The 24,453-nt window shown below is 41.2% G+C and overlaps 1 protein-coding gene across 1 annotated transcript in view; it reads right to left on the bottom strand.

Annotated features, from left to right (window-relative positions):
• Window positions 1-21,636, bottom strand: part of ATP8A1 (ATPase phospholipid transporting 8A1) — a 211,590-nt gene extending 189,954 nt beyond the window's left edge. Inside the window, exon 1 of the mRNA XM_019628491.1 lies at window positions 21,491-21,636. Within this exon, the coding sequence (XP_019484036.1) occupies window positions 21,491-21,539 (49 nt within the window). The 5' untranslated portion in view covers window positions 21,540-21,636. The remainder of the gene's footprint in view (window positions 1-21,490) is intronic.
• Window positions 21,637-24,453: the final 2,817 nt, after the last annotated feature.

Below are 24,453 nucleotides of genomic sequence, written 5' to 3'. Positions count from 1 at the left end.
GGGGGGGGTGGAGCATCAAACCAGAAGAGGTAGGGCCAGACCGGGAGAAACAATGAGACTTGAATTTATATTCTTTATGTGATAAGAATCCACTGAGAAGTTTGAGGCTGGCAGGTCCTTTTGAGGCTACTGCGATACTCCAGGTAAAAGATGATGTGGCCTGGGTGAGACTGTGGTGACAGAGGTGAAAAGGGGATGGATACATGATACTTTTTTGGAGGTGGAGTGGGTCTGAGCTTTAGAGCCTCTCCATGTATCCCGTCATTCCACCATTGTATGATACCACGTGTACCCACTCCCTGATCCTAGTCTAAGCAAAAGCCCAAGCCTTAAAAGAAACTTAGGGTTTTAAATACAACAAATGATTAACCATTTATAGAATTCTCTTTACAGCCAAACAATCCTATCTTTAGATATCATGCATCTTTTTTCTTTTTATAACATGGTTGTCAACACTATTAAGAACACAGGCTGTAATCAAGGATGGAATTAGCGTCGGAGCTGGGAGCACAGACCGTGGAGTAAGAGGGACAATTTAGCCCCATCAGTTATGAGCTATGGTAACCTTAGACGTTACTTAACTCTAATAGCCTACCTCCTTTCACAGGTTTTGAAGGGGGATTAAATGAGATAATGCATGTGTAAAGCAGTGCCTTACTCCTCATGTACAAACATTCTAGCTATTTTTATTGTTAAAATCAGAAAAGACAGACTGTGGGGGAAAGAAACAGGCTTTGAGTCAGATCTGTGCTGAGACTTGGACTGTGGCACTTCTGCATGACACTGGGAAAACTAGTTTCTGTTCTGAGCCTCAGCTTCCTCATGCATAAAAGAGGGTTAATGTGAGGATTAAACGACATTGTATTAGCAATGCAGCACAATACCTGTCACTCAAACAGTTCTTGTGCTCTGTTTTCCCCAGAGATTATAAAGTTAATCTCCCCTTCAAAATACTCGAGATGGGAAAAACAAGTCTTAGAAACACTAATGTAAGTATTAAAGTATTAACATAAAATTTTTCAAAATTTGTATACTATTTAATTAAAGTTGTGACCAGTTAGTGAATCTAGAGAATAAAATAATGGATTTTACTTACAATTACATAAATTAATATTACATAAACACATGTTCTCCCCCAAATTGTCATCTGTATAGGGGTTATGCAGCAGAAAAGCAGGGGTGGGTAGATAGGACGAAGAAGACAACAAGATACAAAATCATTCTGTTGCCTGGTAATATGGTTATAAAACCACTGCATTTTTGCAGACTCAACTTTATTACAATTATAAGTAAGGCTGTAATTAGAGTCAGAATATCTATTATATTAACTCTTACTAAACATATTCAGGAGAATCCAATTATATATCCTTTTTGCTCAATGGCTTCCAATATTAGAGATTAAAGAGGCCATATTAATTGCTCACATTTCTTGACTTAGAATGAGGTCATTAGACAAACAGTCATGCTTGCAACAGTCATAGAATCTAATAAAAGAATATTAACTGGACAACTAGCCAGAGACTTCAAAGGCACAAATGCAGAACTTAGGGGTGATTGAAGATAGGTGTTAGTCAGTAGGAAATTATGAGCATTATCCATGGTCTGTTTCAAAGGTTAAATATGTTTTTATTTTGTTCTCTGGGAGAACATAATAAATTAAAAGTCCTCATCTAATTTTTTTTTTTCTCTCAAGTTTCTGGAACAAAATCTTTGGCTGAATAATTTTGATGTTTGTATTTTATTTATTGTGTTTTTAGTGATATATGTATAATTTAATTAGAAATACAGAAACAGTTACTAGAACTACAAAAGAGATTTGAAATCCCATGTTCTGCACTGCTGGAGCAGATCAGTCATTTCAAAATATCCGATTGTGAACCGGACAGCAGCTGTTCAGAGAGGGTACAAAAGAAAGGAACCATCACTCTGCACACAATGAACTGGGTGCTTTAAAGGTTGAGACTTAAACGCTACATTTTCAAATACGGCATTGAAGAAATCCAACACTGGAAATTAAATAGAAACTATTCAGCAACATGTCTCAAATTTCTAGACCATGATGGCGATAACCACAGGGGAAATGACATTTTCAATTGCATCAACACATCAATATATCTTCCTTGTACAGAATATTGATCCAGGCTCTAAGCAGGGGACATCTGCTATTCCTTCCAGCTGAGTCTGCTTCTCCTGAAAGCGGTCCTGTGGTTGTCTTTGGAGAACTCCCTTTTCCCAACTGTAGGCAGTCTTGAGAGAATGGTCCATCAAGATAACATTCATTCCCCATTTTGACTCAAAAGTGGACACATGGCCTATGCTAAGCTAATCACAGTCAATTTGCAGTCTGGACATATGAAAAGGTTGAGCACAGATAAGACTGAATCTGTGGCATCCTGAAGTCACTGCCCATTAGTCAAGATGTCTGGATCATCCTTGACCTTCCTGTAAAGCTTTACATTTGATTCTAGGAACTACGCCATCTGCTTGGCTTCCATATTATGGAATTTCAGTGAAGGCATTTTAGTTCTCTGCTGGAAGCCAACTTCTGTCCCAGTGCCCGTTTAAAGTAGCTGGGCATTGACAATGAACCTGAACTTGGCCAGTCTTCTTCAAGAAGCTGAACCCTGTTCCCTGTATCCCAATTACTAGCTAGCTTTTCTGCTCTGCATGGAATGATGACCTAGAACCCTGTCCCCCAAATCACCAGGCTCCCTGGAATCTTCCCCAACAGGGCCTACTTGCTAGATCAGCTCTCCTCTGATGTGAACAGCTGCCCAGCCTAGCCCTGGGTCCAGTATGTTCTGGGATAACTATGGGTTGACATCCGAAGGAACTTGCAAAACAGCCAAAAAGCTTTCCACATCTCTAGCTTCCTCTCCTTTACCCACTTGTTCATGCAACACTGATGCATCTAAGTTATAAAAACTAAGTTATAACAAATGAATGCTCACTTACCCTGACGATGTAAAACATGGTTACCTGCTTCAAAAATTGGTTGTTTTTCATCTTACAAAAGGGTTCATTTTTTAAAAAATAACGAATTATTCTCAAAATGATGAAGATGATGCTTCTTATATGGAGAACTGCTCATGATCAACGAGCCAGTGAGTATCGGTGTCAGGACAATATTTGGAAATCGATAAAGTCCAGCCCGGATCTAAAGCTTTAACACTGATGGATGCATTCATTCATTCAACAATTAAGCCTGACCTGACCTCTTCCTCTATGTCTCCTCTGTTGGCCCTATTGTTCCTCAATACAGTTTTTTCCAACCACAACCCTCTCCTACCCTTACGGCCTTGTTAGATGCTACTTCGATGTCAAAGCACCCTCCCTGACCGTTCTTCCTTGAAGAGTCACCTACAAAAGTTTTGAATAGATAGTGGTCTTTTGACCACACCAATATTAATCTTTTGACCTATATACTTAGGTATACAACAATTGAGAATAAAACAATAGACATTACAGATGTACCTAACTTGCACTCTGAGGACAGGGCAGGCATAAACGTACAGGTAAGTATCTACCCGGTATTTTACCATAATATGGGTCAGTAACATACCACTTCAGGGAGTCCCTTGCCTGCAATAAATGTTTACTAAAATGTTTATTTTAATATCAGGCATATGAAAATTCCCAGAACTTTATAATTTTATCCCTATCCTGATACCCACTAATATATTTTTCTATCAGGTCTTGTCATTACCATGCATAAATTATATTCTCCTTTAAGTGTCTTTGTGGGAACTGATGTAAAAATAAACAAGCATGAAAACACATCAACAGCGTTTCTAGTCTAAAACAGGAAAAAAATAATGGCTTAACACTTCCTGAACTCAATCTGAATTGCAGCAAGCTCCAAAAGTAGTGCTACGAATTGTAAGTGGCAGACACAGAAAAAAAGTATTCCTGACACTCAGAGAAATGGCTATCCTTAGGCTGTATTACATGGATAGTTATGGCATGCAGAGCGTTGCACCTCACATGTAGTAAGCACTCAATTTCCTTGGCTGCCAGCCTTGGATATTAACCCAGAAAAATCATCATCTTGGGCATGTTGAGTTGCTGAAATTAGTAATGAAAACATTTATTAATGCAAATCAAGCTTAACAGGGAAAGGAAGAAGAACAATGAAAGATGAAAGGAATTTAATGATAACACCTTGGGAATATCCCATAGATCATTTGGTCAAATAGAAGAAATGAATGGTATCTTCCCCACATAGATTTAAAAACTGGCACAGAAACAGACTGCACCAGCAATGAGGCGTTCCAACTCCCAGACATATACCAGGCATCTCTTAGAAGGCTCAATTAGCTAAAAGCATCGTTAACTTGTCTTGGCATCAAATTCATTCAGGAAACAAGATGAGGAATTGCTTCTATGTACCAGATTCTAATCAATACAAAAAAAGATGAAGTGGTAAAAACACTCATAGAAAATATAACTGTACCAAAGAGCTTTTGACAGCCAAAGAGGGAAACAGCCAGGCTAAGCCAGGCATGCGTTCTAGACTGCAGGAGGGCACATTTCAAATTATTGTCAAGACCCAAGAAGGGCAGAAGTGTGGAAGGCCATCCAAAGCAACATGCTAATTGTGAAAGACCCTGACAAAGTGGGAAAGGGAGGTGTTCTCAAAGAGACGACTGTTGCTGCACAGGAAGTCACTGAACAAGCACAAGAAGATAAAAAAGATCAAGGAAAAGGTTGGAAATTGGCTCATGTGTTCAACAGCGAATAATAACAGATGCACAGTCATCTGAGAATGAAGGAAAAGTGTTTTTAAACATGTTAGAGACTACCCAAATGCTTTCTTCCTTCCATTTGGAATACAAGGGATTTATGGAATAGGTCTGCTGCCTGCAATAGAGGGTGCAATGTTAACAGACAATAAAATAAAAAGCAGAACTTCTCAACTCCCGCTGAACTCTCTATCAAGGAAAATCATCATAAGACTAAAAAGGTTAGAACAAACAATAGTTGGAGGAACTAAAGCAAAAGAGAAGGTAGGGGATTATTTTTAAAAAGAAAAGGCAGTAACTACCTGGTCTAAATGAATTCATATCTTACGGCACATATATAAAATTTTTAAACCTACAGAAGTGTGAGAACCTGCAGAATGGTTAAGTGAACTGTCACTAATCATAGAAGGGCCACGGTGAGTGAGAGAGGCTCCAAAACCTGAAGATCAGAAACGAAGGTCTCAGTGTTCTAAAAAAGAAAGACAATGGATCGTGTGCGTTACAAACTGCTGTTTACGAAAATGGTGATCTATGGATGTGCTTTCACAGTTCGGACTTCCATAATGGGATCTATGCTTCTAAAGGATGTATGCAAAATGTTTGAAAATAATTCAGAAGTTAAAAGGAGCATTTCCCTTTCGTATTAAAAATTCAGTTACAATTGAGTAGGACTCCATTGCTTTGAAGTGGTGTGTTTCACACACAGGATGTATAGTCAGAGATTAAAAGGAAATTTCCCCCTTTAAAAAAGGTCCTTTCCATTCTCTAAGTCAGAACAGCAAAGTTATTGGCCGTTTGGGATTTCAACAAGACTTTCAGCTAGGCCCTGTTCTTATAGAACTGAGATTATGTACCAATGTGGAGTCACAACTAGATGACAAACATCCACAGAGGGGCTCAAACTGGCGCTGTCCTTTGGTTCTCCCCCTGCCTGCAAGTCCTTCTGAGGGAGCCCACCCTGGGGACACTTGGCTCTTACCCTTCCACCCCTCTCCTGACCTGGTTTCCTGGCTCTGGAAGTTGGAGTCAACAGGGGGCACCTGACCAGCAGGGCCAATCAGATCTCCTTCTGGGAACACGAACTTGTGATCCACAGATAGAGGCAGGCAGACTTGGCACTGAGCAGGGACTGTTCTGGAGAGCTGGGCTGGAGGGAAGTTATGACACCCTGTAGCTACATACGTGCTGAAGGTATGGGGTAGGGAGTAAACAAGGCAGTACTAAGCAGAGTGAGGAACCCCAAAGACCGAGTCCCATGAGGCCCTACTGTGATCCAAGAGGGTCCCCCTGGGTAGTCACATGCACAACTTCATGAGCCCTGCCTGGGTTCTAATGACAGGATAAGGACACACATGGCCCAATTCATAAATGCACAGATGACATGAAAGAATCAGAATTCAGGAAGATTTTAAGAGATTGAAAAATCTGAAGGTCCAAGGCTAAGGCCTTAAAAAGAGACCAAATGCACAAATACAATATGGTGGATTTGGCCTAGCAAGAGGTGTATAAAATAAATGGTTTTGGGCCGGCCGAGTGGCGCGATGGTTAAGAACTCGCTTGGGATGCCAGAGGGCCCCGGTTCGGATCCCACATATGAGGGCCAGTGACACTGCCCTCTACAGCTAAGATGCTGAACAACAGCTCAACCTGGATCTGGGCCAGCCGTGAGTTGCTGGCGACGGCATAGGCTGCAGCCCCTGCTGCAGTGGGTTGCCATGGGCTACCGTATGTAGCCAGCAGCCAGCGTGAGCGGCCAGCAGCCGCAGTGAGCGGCCATCCGGAAGCCGGTGACTGATCTGCCTTGCCAGGGAAGAGCGCAATGATGGTGCCAACTTGGGCCAGTGAAGCAGCGTCCTCCACAACTAGATTGAAGAACAAAACGACAGCAACTTGTCTGTTCCCCTTCCCCCAATTCCCCAGCACTGTTCCCATCCCCCCAATTACCCAATAAAAATCTTTAAAAAAAAAATGGTTTTATTGCTTTCTCAGCAAGACAGAGCTTGCTAAGAATTAGAACTGCCTGGACATGACACGAGCGGCTTTACATGGGGGTGTGATTCTCGACACTGACAGGTACTCAGCAGCAGTTGGGTAACCAATTGCAAGCAGGCTGTGTCAGGGACTGTGTTTTAAATACTATATGATCTCTAAGTTCCCTCCAGCTCTAGAATTCTATGATGCTATTGTTGTAAAAAGGTTTTTTTATAAAGGCAAGTAAGAGATCACCAGAGAATCACTAATAGTGCAAAGGCACAAGTAAGTTTTAATCACTTTGTATATGGAAAAAAGCATGATTGAATTAGTTGATAAAAATGCGGGCAGGACAGTTGGCTCCACTGACTTCAACAGCATTACATTCATAGGAAGATATAACTCAATTATAGTTTTGAATGAGTCAGCCCTTAAAATGTACTGGAAAGAATACTAATAAACAACCATGAAAGTTATCTAATTATCATAACTTTCATTTTTGGAGCCATGTATGCATGTTATAACATAAAAACAGGTGGATTCCTGACTGGACCCAACAGAGCAGTCCTCACGTAATTAAAAGAATTGAAACACCCAAATAACATCATTTTGTTGCTGTATTATTCTCAGAATGAGTCAGTGCAGTTGCCAGGCACCTGCTTTTTATCACCATTGTGACTTTGCAAGAGAGAAAAATGAATTCACCTTTATTTAACAAAGCCTTAACCATCAAACGCAGTGAAGAAACAAAAGCCTACCTGCTAATTATGGCTTCAGGGAAGTCAGTGCAGCACACACAGCAACATAAACTGCCTACAAGCAAGAACAGCTTTTTACTCTATAGAACCAGACACTCCCCTGGATAAGGAAAGGGGTGACACTCTCATTTGCCTATTGATGACAAGCAGTGTCGTAATCTGGCCTGCAAAATATCTAACAAGTCCACTAAACAAGGCTAGAAAAATAGAAAATACATAAAGTCGCACTGGAGACCCCTACCATCTCCCAACATAACCCTGAGGTAGGGTGTGGCTGTGGGGTAGCTTGTTTGCCATAAGCACCATGGGAAGTATTAAAGAACCCATCAAGATGGCTGGACAGGACAGGCTCCAAGATCTAGGAGTCACTTGTACAAAAGCAAGTAAGGTATGGCTGGCATCCTTCAGTTTGTCAGGATGTGGCTAAAACAGAAGACAAACCTCCACTCAGCAGATTAAACCAGGGTGTGTGAATGACAGACGGTGGGCTGCAGCTTAAAAGACCCAGCACAGTGAGAGCACAGTAACATTAAAGCAATGACACCTACACATATATACATGAGATTGCCATCAGCTTTTCCCCCATTCACAGGCAGAACAAGAACAATGAGAGGATAGATTGAACAGATATTTCAAGAACCTTCTAATGTCATAAATAAAAATTACCCAGTGCAGAAAGAGCCTCTTAATGCAACACTTTGGCTTCCATATGCTGCCATCAACCAATTAGAATCATGAAATCAGCCCCTTGGATGTGCTGGATACCTGAGCCCATTGTTAAGCAAAGTGCAACAGGCCTATACACGAGCGAGCGGAAGAAAACTCCAGGAGACTTTAAAACCAATCCAGCATGCTAAAAGCTCAGCTTCCAAAATTTGAACAGCTTAATCTCATCCCGAATGCTCACCAGAAGCAGATTCAAGTAACATAGCACCTACTTTATAGAGAATGCTTTCCTGCAATTCCTCACCCTGAAGACATCCCTGCAGCGTGGAGCACCTCAAGAGCCAAAGGAGCACGATGATGACATGAAGACTGTCCTCATCAACTCTGATACGGAGCGAAAAGTCCTGGCAATAGAATTATCAATCCCAAACCGATTAAATCCACACAGTTCCTAGATGTCTAAAATCCACTGCAATGGGGAACAGGTCAGAAACTGATAATTATGTTTACTGAGGCTCTAAAGAATATACAGAGAAAAGAAGATGGAGAAAGCAGAGGATGAAAATTCCGATTTTAGGATAAATGCCATAGTCCTTCTAAATGAACTAAAGAAATGCACATAAACATACCTATTTTGGCACAAGTGGATCGTCGCACTCTTTTCTAAGATGCAAGGAGGTTTTCAGTTCTTCATCCCAGTATTTTCTATCTGAGTAATGGTGCCACGATTTGGGGCTGAGGGCCCCAAACTTTAGTCATCTTCACCTCTTCTTTCTCTTTAACGCTCTGCATCTTACACATCAACAAACCTATTAGATATACCTTCAGACTACATCCAGATCACTTCTCATCACCACCACTGATACTCAGTAGTCCAAGCCAGCATCATCTCTCCTTGTTGCAACTCTTATTCCCAAGATGAAATCAGAATCTCTGAGGGTGGGACCCAGGAATCGGTGTGCTGAAAGCTCCTTGGGAGACTCCAATGTGCAGCCATGCTTTGTCTACTTTTTACCCAACAGGCATATGACTTACCAGTAGGTATCACTACAATTTTTGCCAAAGGAAAACAAGAGTCTCAGAGAGGTTATGTGACTTGCCCAAGGCCACACAGCTTGGAAGAGCCAGACGTCAGATATCACTCCAGGCCTACTGGGAGCCCAAGGTGACTCATTTCATTTTCTCTCAAGTCAATTATTTATAAGGGCATTAGCTAAAGATGCTGAGGAGAGTGGGGAGAGCACTACATATGTTATAGTCTTAAGTTCTGTTGTTGTGTTACCGAATAAAAGCACTTTACTTTCTACATGGCTACTATGTCAAATAGACTGGTACCTAATAGACTAAAAACATATGAAGTATAAACAGTAAAAATGGTGATTCTAGTTTGCATCAAAGGAATTTAAAAGAAAAACAGACAAGTCCAGCTGAAAAACTATCTGACATCTTATAAAGTAAACTACCAATTCAGACCAAAGACCTTGGTAGTCAGACTTATTTAAAATTAAAACACAGGAGAGCAGTTCACCAACCACAAGGATAAATCCCAAAGGGAAAGTCCCTTAAGATCAAGGGAGCTTCAACTTTGTACCTCGGGAAATTAAGAGAGCTTTTTTCTTCTTTGTTAACTATAATCACTTGGAAATCAACAAAAGGCCAACTTGTGTTAATGATTTTTTCATTGAACTTTAAACAATAAGTAGCCATCTGGGGGTTAAATTGAGCCAAAAATTCAGAACTTGCTCTCCCCTCCTATGTCAAATTTTGGCTTTTTAAAAATATTTCCAACTCTAGAGCACGTCTCATTATCACCTAAAAAAAGCCAAGTTTAAATGCAGAAACAATAAGGACAGAAGAGAACTATAAAATAAAAAAATCATACAATGGTCGAACACAATGCACACCATCTAAGGCACTGTGGTGCTTCCTTTCTAACCCTGAGTTTGAAATAATCATCAACTCATCCTGAAGCCAGACACCCAGCACCCATCCCTGAGGCCACAGAGAAACCACACTGGTTAAATCAAGCGTCTACAAAATGAGCTTCATCTCAGTCCCTGTACAAGACAGGTTAACGCACAGAAACAATGTATTTAACATCATAGTGGGATACATAAATAATTGTAACTCAAATAAATGTTGCCACAGAAGTTTCAGAGACTTTTACAGTCCTTAAGGAGGTATTTCTTCCAGGTACAAATGACTACACATGTGGACTACAAATATAAGATGAATAAAGAGATTATTTACTACAACATACTCAAAGTAAGTAGGTTAGCACAAAGCTAGCAATGACACTACAGAAAGGCTCATATTCATCAAGCTCCCAGAGTAGATATAACACCAGCTAAAAATAAACTAAATGTGTTTACTCTGCATTTGGTTGCACTGAACTGAATGTTTAATTCAAAATTTTAAAGTAAGTATTCCAAACTTAATAACTGAGTTATCAGCACATGAACTTTAACATTTCTGAGAAGGGAAATTGAGAGAAGTATAGTTAGACCCATTAAGTACCTGGGCAATAGAGAAAAAATTTGCCAAAAATATCTATATGCTTTTGGTTTCTTGGTTGGCAACCTACTAGGCTTTATACAATCTCCTTCTCCTCCCCTTTGCAAGCAAGTACTGTAAATTCAAGGATCTACGCCAGTGCTTTTCAACACTGCTGTACCTTAGAATTACCTGGGAGGTAATGTCAGTGCTTGGTCAGTATGCCCAATGGACCAGACTGATTTGGCTCCATGGATCTGGAATGGCTCCAGGCACCAGCACTGTTTGAAGCTCCCCATTTGATGCACTGTGCAGCTTGTTGGGCATGGCTATGTAAACAATCCACATTACACAAGCCTCCCACTGCTCTGGCCACACTGGACACGCTCTGCAGTAAAGACAGCAGAGTCATTTGTCTTCAGAGCATTTCTCTAACCATTACTCAAGGCTATGGGAAAAAAAGTTACAAAAGTTGAGTCGCAGTCCACCTGAGAACATTTATCACAACCATTCTGGCATTGATGGTGGACTGAACCCAACTTCAGCTTAAGGTACAGAGCCACACATCAAATTTGGGTTAATTTGTTTGGTCAGAGATAGAACATGGCCTGAGTGAAGAGAAGGATGAAAGGGAGGAAGGGAGGGAGGGAGGGAGGAAGGAAACTGAGAAAGATCGCAAGTGGGCTGGAAAGTGTAGACTAGTCGCAGCCATTACGATAAGGATACAGGGGCAGAGCAAGGGGTACAGAAAATGTGGTCATGGACAACAGGTTCACTCAGAACCACAGACCTCCCACATGGGGTAACACGTTTGTCCAGGCAAGCTGGCCAAGAGCACCCGTGCGGAAAGTGCTAGCAAGTGATACTGAGAACCCTCGGCAGGCCTGGCTTGGCATCGGAACTGCTCACAAGTGCAGAGCCGTCGAGTCCGAGCCGGGGTTAGGGACCAGGGCCTCCTCTCCCAGAGCAAGGCAGGGCCCTCCACCCTGGAGCTCTCTGAGCTGCTGTGACAGGCACTCAGGGTCAGAGAAAGGAGGACCGGATGATTCGTCACACATCCTGAGAGTGCTAAACCCTTAACATGTCTCCAACCTCTAAGGTTTTCAAGATTGGGGGCAGGGCCAAATCTACAGGGGATGAGGGAGGGAGGACGGGAAAAGATGGCTGCAGACGCTGGAAGATGTCTTTGACACCAAATTGGGTTTACATTAGGAACAAAGTTAGTCACAGGGACCTAAGCCAATTACAGAAGCTCAACAGTTCTAGCTTGGTGTCGGAACAACCCACCACTCTGCTTTACCCATGCATACCACAGCTTGCTTGCTTGCTTGCTTGCTTCATTCATGAAAGCCAATCTTGTATTCTAAATAGGTCTGGCCCACTAAAGTGGTTTCTTGGTCCAGAGCCTAGGTTGGCTTGGGCCTTCTTAGTAACAGTCTCTGCTTAAACTGTCACCTGACTAACCCTATCCCATTAAGGACAGCCCCAGATGGATAGAGTTCAGTCATCTTCAAGGGTGGCTCACACAAAATAATGAACAGAGGCTCAATTCAAAACAGATACTTCCCTTTGCCCGGTCAGTTAGCTGTGTAAATAACCCACGGAGCCAAATTCTATAGTCCCCATAGATCACAGTGATGGCAACATTGTATATAAAAGCATACTGCTCGAAGTTACTATGTATACAGGTTCATAGTAACATTTAAATAAAAGTCATAGGAAGTAGGGCAGAATGGTTTTTGCTTATCAAATCTGTAAAAGGGGAACTTTTTTAAAGAATGGGAACAAAAACAACAGGCTTCGAAAGATTCCATGATGTACTTACATAAAACATCTAAATTGCCACAAGGGCCTTAACAAAAGCAGTATTATCTAAGCACTAACATAATGTGTGAGGTTTTATGAGGACATTTGTAATTGCCTTCTGTTGTAAGGAAGAAAAATGACAACTTACATTTCTACTTAAGAAAGTATATCCATAGCTGTATTATAATAAGCCATGATTTCCACTATAAATTTTTAGATTCTGAAAAACTCTAGTAAATCCTAACATGTAACCCAGGCTAGAGGCACAATCCACAGCTGTGCTGTCCAGAATGGCAGCCGCTAGTCACATGTGGCAACTGTGCACATGAAATGGGACTGGTCCAAATTGAGATGTACTGTTAAATATAAAATATATAGCAGATTTAGAAAAATCAGTACAGAACACGAGTGCAAACTCTCTCATTATTAATTTTTATATCAATAGCATGATGAAATAGAGCTATTTTGGATATATGTTGGGTTAAATATTATTAAAATTAATATTACCTGCTTCTTTTTATTTTTTAAAATCTGGCTACTATTTAAAACTACATATATGTGTCTAACATTTGTGGCTCACATGTTATTTCTCTTAATGCTGATAAAAGATATGTGTGTCAGTGTGTTATAAGTGGATTGCATGAAAGAAACCATTAATTAAATCCCAGGTCTAAATTCTGACTTCTAGCCCTAGCATAAAAATGAACAATATCTTAGCTATTCTGTAAGGGCTACTATGTGAAACCTTAAAAGTGGTAAATTGGAACGAGAGTCCACAATATTTCAGCAGATAAAAGTGAACCCATCTTGCTGAAAAAAATAGTATAACTATAAAATATACAGGGTCAAGTCTGACTTACTGAAAATCTTCCTTAAAAATACTTTGCCTTATGATATATAATATTTAAATCTATGGTGATGAAAATTAACTGAAAAACTATTTAAAATGAAAGAATTCGGACTGATGGTCAGTTTCAAAATCAACCGTACATGTGCTAGCAGTCACAAACAAGAACATCTGACTTTACAAAGGATTACATGCACGATATCTTCATAAAATATAAATCATCTAGGAACAAATCATTAAAATGACCAGGGTTTATTTTTTAAACCTCTCCCCAGCACATGAAAGAAATACCAATAAATGGAGAGGAAAAACTAAGCTTAAATGATTCAATAGATGAAACATGTCAATTCTTTCAATATGCATTTATAGACTGAAATTTTAAACCCCCAAAAATATCCCAACACATTTTTTAACCTGACTCGATCCACTCACTGGTTCAAGTGAAAAAATAAACATGAAAATAGCCAGAAAAAAATTAAAGACAAGAGCAGTAAGACTAGGACCACTATTAGGATATTTTTTATTAACTGCAATAAAGGAATTAGATACTAGGGGCCAAAAGAGACAGACCAAAATGAGAGGGGAGGAGAAGAGGGGGAAAGAGAAATGAAATCCAGAAATGATTAATTACATATGTAAATTTAGTATATAAAAGAAGCATCTCAAATCAGTATGGGAAGGATGGATTATTAAAGATATGATTATCATGTCAAGTGGATAATAATGTGAGAAAAAGTAAAATCGGATTCCTACCTCATATCTCACAACAAACTAAATCACACAGAAATTGCCTATGTAACTATTTAAAACGGAACTCTGAAAGAACTAGATGGAAAACAGAAGTGAAATATGATCACTTACTTGAAATGAGAAATATATTAAAGCAGCAATTTTAAGGGAAAACACCAAAAGATTATAGTCCACAAAATTAATTTACATACATGTGCAAACACTATAGAAAAGTTAAAAGATGGAACTGTGAACAGAGAAAAGAGTTACTATCTTCATCATGAGAAGCTCTTAACATTTAAAACAAACTTCATAAAGTGACATGAATAAACAATTCAGAAAAAAGTAATCACTATATTTACTAAAATGTATTCAACCTAATAAGCAAAGCAAAATCAATTTAAACGTTAACTTTTGGCACTGTGTAGTCCTAAGGATAAAAGGGAAGGCTATCCCATGCTGGAGGGGGTAGAGAAATAGGCACTCTTGTTCACTTTCATTGTGTGTATAAACTGGTACTATCTTTCTAGCAATTTTAAAATATGTATCAACAGTCATCAAAAGGGTACATATTTTTGACCCAGCAACCCCCTTTCCTGGGGCTTTTTACAAAGAAATAATCAGAAAAGTATACAAAGATGTATAAAGAAAGATGCTCATTCAAAAGTGGTTTGTTTAAAAAATAAAACTGAAATGAACTGTATGTCCACCTATAGAGGATTCCGTAGTAAATTATTATACATGAACATCAAAATGCGAAGCTGCCATTAAATTAATGATCTATGCACTCAGCAAATAATCACTGAAGCCCTACCAAGTATGAGGTGCTGCTCTAGGTGCTGACAGTAGACAAAATCCCTTCCTGTGGGTGATGGTAGTCAAACGGTACAAACTTCCAGCTATAAGTAAGCTGTGGGATGTACTCTACAGATGTACTGTAGTTAACAATACTGTACTGTATATTTGAAAGGCACTAGGAGAGTAGATTTTCAAAGTTCTCATCACAAGGAAAAACATTTTGTAACTATGTGACGTGATGGATATTAACTAAACTTATTGTGGTGATCATTTTGCAAATACGCATTTAGCAAAACTTTATGTTTTACACCTGAAACTACTACATTATATGTGTCGATTTTCTCAATAAAACTACAAAAGTATACTTAAAAATCCTATCCTTTTCATGGAGTTTACATAAAAATCTCTATTTGATAGGCAAGGATGTCCATGAAATACTAAGAGTGGAAAAAAGATTAAAATAATGTAGAGTATCATCTCATCTTTCTCAACAAATAAATATACTTCTCTCCTAGAAAATAGCTGGAAAGGACATAGATTAAAATGTTAACAATGGTTATATTTGGATGGCACAGTTTGGGGTGATTTTTACTTTCTTGACACCTTTTTTGTAGTGTGAATTTTTCCAATGAGTAGGTGTTTCTTCTACAATCAAGAGGACAAAGTTAGGGCCTTCCATTAAAAACAAAGTTTGGCGTTATCCATTTATCTGAGAAACACGGAAGACAACTGTGTGGCTGACAAAGCTGTGAGGGCAGAGCATACATGGCAGTGAACAGGTCACACAAAAATCGCTCCCTTTGTGGATCTCAGGTTCCAGTAGGAGAGTATCATGTAGGTCTGATTATAACGTGTCTCTAGGTCTTGTCTAGGTCATAAGATTCATTTGTTCATTCAAACAATATATGAGCTCCTACTATGTGCCAGACAATGTCCTCAGTGGGAGTAACATATAAGGAAAGAACACAGACAGAACACAGACAAAAATCCCTGCCTGTAGGGACCTTACTATCCAGAGGAAAAGTGCGCTGAAAGATGTGGGCTCCGGTGAGGAGTGAAGAAACTGATGCCTGAGTGATAATGAAACTCCGTGAACAGAGAGACCCAGGCAGCAAACATCACTGACTTCAAAGGTACACTCCGATCTATGCAAACTTTCCTATGGCTGGCTGTAAGGTAAACACATGATTCAATTCTCACTGTTTTTGAAATGACATATAATGAAAGAATGAATAATGCACTATAGATTAGAAAACCTAAAATACTGTAGTTATCCCACACACCTAAATCTCAAGAATTACACAAAGCAAAATGACATGTGGTATTGTGGATTCTCAAATGTTGATTACATGAAGTATATCACTGAACTCACACACCCTCTCTCTCACAGGGCCTTACCAGTTATAAATCTTTAACTCATCTCCATCTTTCCGCTGGTATCTCCTTGAATCACAACTTTTTGTCTCACCACCTCATTAGCTGGCACACAGCAGGTGCATAATACATGCTTGTTAAATGAACGAAGAATCTTAGTTTTATCTGGATAAACGAAGTAGCCTCCTCAAGTTTTCCCTTTAACAATTCTTACAGAAAATATTTTAATGATCCTTTTGTTACCGTTTAAGTAAATGAAACATAGTATTCTATTGAATTACAAACAGTTTAAAGCTGCCATTTATACAGACCAGTTTAGGAAAGCAACCTCCAAAACAACTCCTAAATTTATCACTTAGCACATGTTTTCCATAATCAAATGAAGGTCTTACCTTTTAGCATTATAACATTCGGCAGAAGAAAATGCAAATCATTGAATAGTTATGTGTTTGGGGTGCATTTCCTTCGTTTTGAACAATTTAATGCTTATTATTTTATAAACTATGAGCTACAGAATACTTATTTTATTCCAGAGAAAGCCTTTGATTATCTGAGTACCTGATGGTGACTGTGCCTGTTAGCTGCTTACTGGATAACCATTCTTCCTCTTTCCTATAGTAATAAACACTGAGTAATATGCCTGGCTAGAAAACGCAATTTGTTTCCCAGCTTCCTTTATATATGGGAGCCAATGCAAAATAAGCATTAGTCTTTGTGTGGTACTTCCAGGAAAACCCTTTGGTCTCTCTGTTTCATTTTTTCCTACCTGGAACTCCTACACAATGGCTGGAACCCCAGCGACCATACTATGACTTTAGGAAGTGATACACTCAGGATGGTGAAGCAGAAAGCCCTAAGGAGCCAATGTCCTTTATGACTTTATGGAGTGGGCATAGCTGACCCATACTACCTCACTAGTTTTACAAGAACATGAAAAACTACTTTGGTAAAACCACTATTGTTCCAGTCATGTTTCTAGCATTCCTCATGCTGTATTCGGAGACCCATTAGCTTTAGGGTTGAAGTGAAGAGACCTAAAATTCTTAGCCTTCTGCTTCATCTACTCTTGGTTTCTGGCAAATTTATCTACTACCAGGGTTTCAGCTGCTATCTCTGAACTCAAGATTCCTGTTTGATTTTTTTCACCACGTCTAACCTCCAAATTTCTAAGTATCTTCAAAATATGTCCATTTGGATGTCCCATAATTACCTCAACATTTGAATTCACATCTTCTCTTATTGTGTTGACCCTGCTTCTCAATTTCCTTATCTTTTAATACATTTTCCCAATCAATCAGTTTCAAGGCTATTGGGTTGTCGGAAAAGTCATGACGTATTTTTTCCATGTTTTTTGTTGCAAAAATGCATCATGACTTTTCCAACAACCCAATATAAAGCAGAGTTTCTCAAAAAATGATCTGCTGAACGGAATCTTCATAGGTCAGCCCAGGAAACTGCAGTTTTAATGAGATACCTGAGATATTGTAAACATTAAAATTTGAAATTGCTGCTTGAGAATCTCCTATTATTTTAATCTGTTTGTCTCCTGCCTCTATTCACTATACTTCAATGTCCTATGATGTAACCTTTGTGATCTCATTTTCTGCTATTCTCCTCCATCACAGTTCCTTTAACATTCCTGACTATCTCTTGCCTTGGGGTCTTCGCTCTGGCTGTTCCTTCTGCCTGGAACACCCTTCCCCAGATCCCTTCCTGTCCCTCCTCTAACTTTTCAGTGAAGGCTAGCCTAACCAACCTACTTAAAATTGTAATCCATCCATCAGCCTTAAGCATCTTACCTTTATTCTCTTTATTTTTTCAATCACACTTACTACATAACAAATTCTATAATTTGCTAATTTACTGTGTTGGCTTTTTCTCCACCTCACTAGAATGAAAGTACCTCCAAGGCAGGGCTTTTTGTATTCTGCTCACTGGTAGGTGTTCAATAGGTATCTGTTAAACAAGTTAATGATTTACTCATAAATATTTCTGCTTCCTCCCTTCCCATTCACACTGCTCCACTCTAATACTAATCCTGGCCTTTATCATTTTTAGAAATTTTTTTTTTTTTACACAATAGAGTTTATCTACAGTGTCATACTCTTCAAGCCATCCAACATACTTCCAAACTAATCTCTTTAAAACACATCTTTGGGGATGTCACTCTCCTACATTGATTTGGCTCCTAACTGGCCCTGTTATGCTTGAATGAGAAATTGAATTAGACAAACTATAAGATCTTCCTCAAAGACTGGATTTTATATCCAAATGACTCATTCAGGCATTCAAAATACTCTGTAGCTTTGCAGTACCTCACCTATCCAACATCCTACTCCTTCCAAATTTCCCTCTGTTCCTGGCCAATTTCCTTAAGAACTCTCAAATAAGCCATGTTCATTTTGACCCTTTTTTCAATTGGTTACTCTCTACTTTCAACACCATCCCAGCTACTGAAAAAAATATCCTTTAGAGCCTTGCTACTCAAACTGTGGCCCACAGGCCAGCATCAGCATTACCCGTGAGCTTGGGGAAATGCAGCAATTCCAGTCCCACTGCAGACTCACTGATTTAGAATCTGCATCTAACAAGACCCCCAAGTGATTCGTGTGCACCTTAAAGTGTGAGAAGCACCGTGTGAGCACTCATCTCAAGTTATTCCTCAATGAAGTGTTCTCTTGGCAGGCCTCACGCTCTTATGTCCTGACCTTTTACAGGACCTACATCACGCAGAGCAAGCACAATGTTCAGTTAATAATATCCCCTCGTAGACTATGCATTCCTTATTTCATGTAAGTCTTTTCTCCCCGGTTTGGTTGTAAATAACTTGCACTTAGGAGAGTCATGCATCTATCTGGCCAATCTGGATCAGGAAACAGAAACCCATTCAAGTCACTTCAAGGGGAAAAAGGGGCCTATTTCAACTCTATTTGGGAAATGGAACTAGAAAGCTCAGGGAGGGAGGGAGGTGCTTCAGCATCTGTCTCTCTCTGCCCAGTCTCTCCATCTAATCCATTCTCTCTCCTATCTTTCTGTTCACTCAGAGCTTCTGCTTCCTTCTATCAGCAGTATTTGCATGACCTACGACAGCCAGCCATTCTCTCCCCTACCAGCCTGTTCACCTGTGTCTCTTTCTACTTCAATTTTCACTCTAACTCTCCAAGCTTAACTTATCCCATAAGAGAGATGATCACCAACAGAGAATCTTTTTGAGCCAACCCACAAGGTTACAAGTGTCCTAGTCACCCACAGATTGTCTGCCCTTGCGTCAGGAGCCTACCCTGGTCCGAATAGCTGAGGCCAAAGGGGTTGCAGTTCAGAACAAGGCCCTTTAGGCAGCGGGAGCTGTCCAAGGAGACTATTCCTTAGGAAAGAAAAGTGTGGGCAGAGCAGGCAATGAGCCATAGTGCCAGCCCACACAGTCATTATTTATGTTGTCCTCACCATAATGCTGAACACATAATAAACAGAAACCAACCAATATGGGAGGGAAGGGTCATTTAACAAGTGCCACTATGCCCCTGAAATGTGCTGGATGCACAGGGAACACAAAGATTAAATAAGAAACAGATCTTGTTTTCCCAGAGCTCTTAATCCAAATATATCACTGCACTAGCTACTCGACCTTGGCCAAGAACCGAAACCACTTGGGCCACAGTTTCCTCAACTATCAGATGGCCCCACCTTCACCAACCTCCAGGAGTGTTGTAATATTCCATAAGGTAACCTATGTGAAATGCTTTGAAAAATACACATTGCCAGTATTATAAAAACAATACTGTAGCTTTTCAACAGGGATAAAATACTCTCATGTGCCACAAGTTTTGCCTTGTTTTCTGGTCTTTTTTCTCTTCCCTATTTCCTACAATATGTGATTCATCAGTTGTTATTATTTGAAAGAACATTCCTAACTATGACTATTTTCATTACCTGTATAGCTCACTCAAATGGTGATTAGGAAAATTCATTCGTTTCACTCAGAAGTATGAAAAAATACACTTTTACTATGCACATTTTTATAACAGCTGTGCATCTAAAACTGTGATGTCCTATATATTTTTTCCTTATATCACAAATACCAGTAAATATGTACTAAATTCCTATGTAGGACACAAGTCAGTTTTGACTCTTGGTCTTCTCCCCAGAGGAGTTTCATTTACTATTTCTCAAGCACTGTCATCAGAAACATCACAGATATTGGAGCCCAGGGCCCCCATTCTTCACATGGGGCTCTGGGGAGGAAAAATAATACAATGGCCTGTCTCAAGCCCCTGGAATCCAATTTCCTAACTTTTTTTTTCTTTCCTAAAACCACTTTACCACCTGCCTCATATTAAATGGCGAGGTGTGGAGAAGAGTAGAAATCAGTGATTACCGCAAGATAGACTAGCTCTCAAAAGCATGTTACTTGAACCCTTTGCAAGGTTCAAAAATGGGTTTGTGGGAGAGAAAAACAAAACTCGAGGTATGTACAATCTTGGCTTTGCCCTGAGCAAAATGGAAGATGATTTACCGAGTGACTGCCACATGCTAGGCAGGATGCTGAGGGCTCCCTAGGAAGAGGAGAGAGTCTCGGCCCTCCGAAAGCTTACTTGCCCTGGGCATCTGTTGCTCATTGCTGACAAGTGTAGCCATTCAACAGCTGGCCCTGGCTTGAAGCAAAGGAAAGAGCTTCCACCTTGCTAAAAAGTCAGCTCAGCTAGCCACAGTGCGGGCTTCAGGCAAAAGCAAAAAACAAAAACGAAACTTCAGACGGTAGCTGGGTGAGACTCCGCTGCAGGAGGCAGAACTGCAGAGACCTTAACGCACAGTACCCGCTGAGCACCCGACCCCAATTAAGGCTCCTCGCGCTCTGAGAGGCAAGGGGCTGTAGATCAAAGGATCCTGCAGCCTGGGAAAGGCAAACTCGCTTCTCCGGGAGCAGTAGTGTGCAAAAGGTGGGCGGTGGGGGCTGAGGGTTGGGAATCTGTTCACTAGGGCGGGGGAAGTCAAGTGGAGGCAGGGTGGCTTATGAGCCAGTGGGAAGGGAGGTGGGTTGGGCGCGAGCGCTCGGCGACTGGACCCAATGATCACGCAGCAGTGCAAAGCAAGCCTTGGCGGCTCTGGAGCTGGGAAGGGGTCTGCAAGTGCACTGGAGGCGCCACAGGAAGAGGGGTCTGCCAGGGGCAACAGCCAGATTTGCCTGGGGGAAGAGGTGGAACAGGCATCTCTTCCCCGACACACACACACACACACACCTCCCAGGCTAGCCCGAAGCCTCCCACCGTGCGCACAGCGCACAGTCCCGCGCTGCGGCGGCCACTCACCCTCAGCGCGGGAGCGGATCTCCGACACAGTCCTCCGCATGGTGGGCATCGTGGAAACGGCCGCAGGTGGGTCTTCAGCCCAGACTCTGCACCTGTCACTGCGCCGCGCAGGCGGAAGATCTGGCTGTGCCGAGCGATCGCTCAGCAGCCGCTCGGGCTCCGCCGCCCACCCAGGGCAGGGCAGCCGCGGGGCGCGGCCCCGCACGCCTGCAGCAGGGACAAGAGGCGACGAAGGTGGCGGCGTCCGCAGAGCTGGATGAGCTCTCCCTGCAGCCGCGGAGGGGGCGGCCGGGCAAGGGGCGGAGCTCGGGCGCTAGCGCCAGGGGAGGGGTCGCCGGGGCGCGCGCTCATACGCTCCCGCGGCAGCGCTGCGAGCCAGGCGGGAGAGGGGCAGGGAGAGACCGTAGAGACCTCCTCCGCCCCGCCCCTCTTCGGACCGTACCATCCCGGCGGGGGGACAGTTGTCATCTATCAGTCTCCTCCTTACCGGGTTGTCGCTCCGCCCCTCGGCTTCGGCTTATCCAGTCCTCCCTGAATGCCTTTCTGACTCTCTCAAGTCTTGGCGAGAGAGGAAGGGATACTCTGGCTCCTGCATCCTTGAATAGCCGCTCTCATTACCCTCTGGTTTATAAAAGGAATGGAGTCACCCAGGGTCTGAAAAGTGGGGCTAGTCTGAGTGGGAAGGCCAAGGGCTAAAGGGGCTGGAATGCCGAGGGTTAATCCCGGCCCAACAACAGTGGAAAGGGTCCGCGAGCTCGCCGCCCGGGTGGAATTCTAGCCTTCCTGCACCGCCAGCCCTCTCCGTCTGAGCCGTATTTGCTTCCTTGTCTGGCCCACAAGCAACAGGCTCTTAGGCGCAGTCCCCGGGCGCCGGTTTTCCTCCTGCTCCTGGTGCTTGTGTGCGTCTGGGGCTGGCTTGTGAGTGGACCTGGTGCATCCCGCCTAGTGCGTGCCCTGCAGCCTGACAAAGCTCTGGAATTGCAATAAAAACTGGGCCAGAGGGTTAAAAAGGGAGTTTTTTTGTTTTGGGTTTTTGCTTTTAGTGAAACCTGCAGGAAATTGGTGCAGTAGTTTTAACTGAAAAGAGGGGAGGGGTCCTAGTATAAAATCCATAATACGAATTTTTAATTTGTCTCATATCCTAGAGATCGTGGTAACCTCGTTACCTTTTATTTTGTATACAAGTTATCAAAACAAATACAGTATTTTAAATTTATTGCTGATTTCACCTTTAAGTTAGGATGTAAGGTTTTATCCAGATTCTGGTGAACGGCTGAAATGGCAAGAAAGGAGTAAATTAAATTAGATGCACTTTGCTTCTTCCCTCATTTTGTGCTCTTCCTCCAGCACCTGATGGAAGAGGGCCTTATATGGAGGCCTTTTATGTGAACTGCTTTCAGATCCTGAAGGTTTGACTAGAGAGATATGTGATTATTCCCAAACCTCAAGGAAAATAAAATCAAATCTGTTAATAGCATCTTATCTCCACTAGTGGTATTTCCTCTGCCTCCTGCAGGTAGCATTTGCCAATCAGAGCCTTGCCCTACATTAGTACTGAGTCAGGCATTCAATGCATATTTATGAAAAACCCACTCTAGTTGGCTCTGATTCAGAGGCTGGGATTAGAACCAAAAAAATGTATTTGCAGTGTTCAGGAAACATCACAGGGTAGAGCAGGACTCCAGATAAATGTTTTGTTCCCGTGATGGTCACGATCTGTAAGTGTGGTCTTCTAAAAGGAAGAAATGAGCACACAGCTTTTTTAGGACTGTCATCACTGGCCATTTTTATTCCTTTCAGAGCGAGGACCTCCCTGTATAAAGAAGCCTTCTTCTGGCTTGATGAACACAAGTCTAAAACAAAATTAAAAGGCTAAGTATAATAAGTAGTAAAAAATAGCTTTAAAAGTCAATGAACAGAAACCAGGGAAAATGCAGTGCTTTTATGGTTTACATTTTGGATGTAATTTCATAGGAAGTCAGAGCCAGTTTTTAATTCACAATCAATGCATAGTATCATGACAGTACTTGACTTATGAGCAATCACCTTTGTAATTTCTAATGAGCCCTCAAATGAAGTTTAATTCTGCTTATTTACAAATAACAATTAATTGGAGTTCCAGAGAGATTACCTGTTTTCTATAGGGCAATCTGTTTTATATATGCCTGCATGTGTGTGTCCCATTAACAGCCCATCAGCAAAGTTGACAACATATATCATTCATACAGGAAACGACAGCAGCCTTTTTTACAGAGAAGAACATTGCATGATATAGTCTATAGCTTAGTGTGTGTCCTTTCCCAGATTATTCTATCATCTTGTCCATAATGATAAGAGTGTCTCAACTAACTCATTTCTAAAAAATTACTCATTCCTGATTGCTAGAAATCACACACATTTTTATTGGCTCAGAAACCTGATTGAAGTTCAGTATGGCACTAATCGGTATCTATTTGATTTCAAAGTCCTCTCAGATCTTCTCATCTTCCATTGTTGTAAGAAGCACAATGTGCCAGCCCCTGGCAGGGAACTCTGCTTCCAGCAACATGACCTTGTCACAGAATCTAGTACAATTCAGATGTCAGCAAGATCATTTAAAAACTTGCAGGTCCTATGACTCCACTGTTGATGAACTTAGAAGAGGGTTATTCAAGAACAGCTTCTCCGAGGACCAAGTTTTATCATCCTCTACAAAATATACACTAAATGTGTAATATGTGTGAGGTGCTGAGCCAGAGTGCTAGGTTACAGAGACATTTAGTGCACATGTAAAAGTTAACCAACAATATAACTAAATGGCTGACACTTAATTCCAAATGGACAAGCAGCAAAAACTACAGACACTGAGAGAATGGAAGAGTCCAAGAACTGGGGTGATCAATAGAGTTGAGCTAGGTGTTCAAGAAGGGTTAAGGCTATAGAAATGAGCCATTGTTCCAGTTAGGAATGCTAAGCATATAGAA

Source organism: Hipposideros armiger, unplaced genomic scaffold (assembly GCF_001890085.2).
Source record: "Hipposideros armiger isolate ML-2016 unplaced genomic scaffold, ASM189008v1 scaffold_798, whole genome shotgun sequence".
NCBI classification, from domain to species: domain Eukaryota; kingdom Metazoa; phylum Chordata; class Mammalia; order Chiroptera; family Hipposideridae; genus Hipposideros; species Hipposideros armiger.
This window is presented reverse-complemented; position numbering and strand designations above follow the sequence as displayed.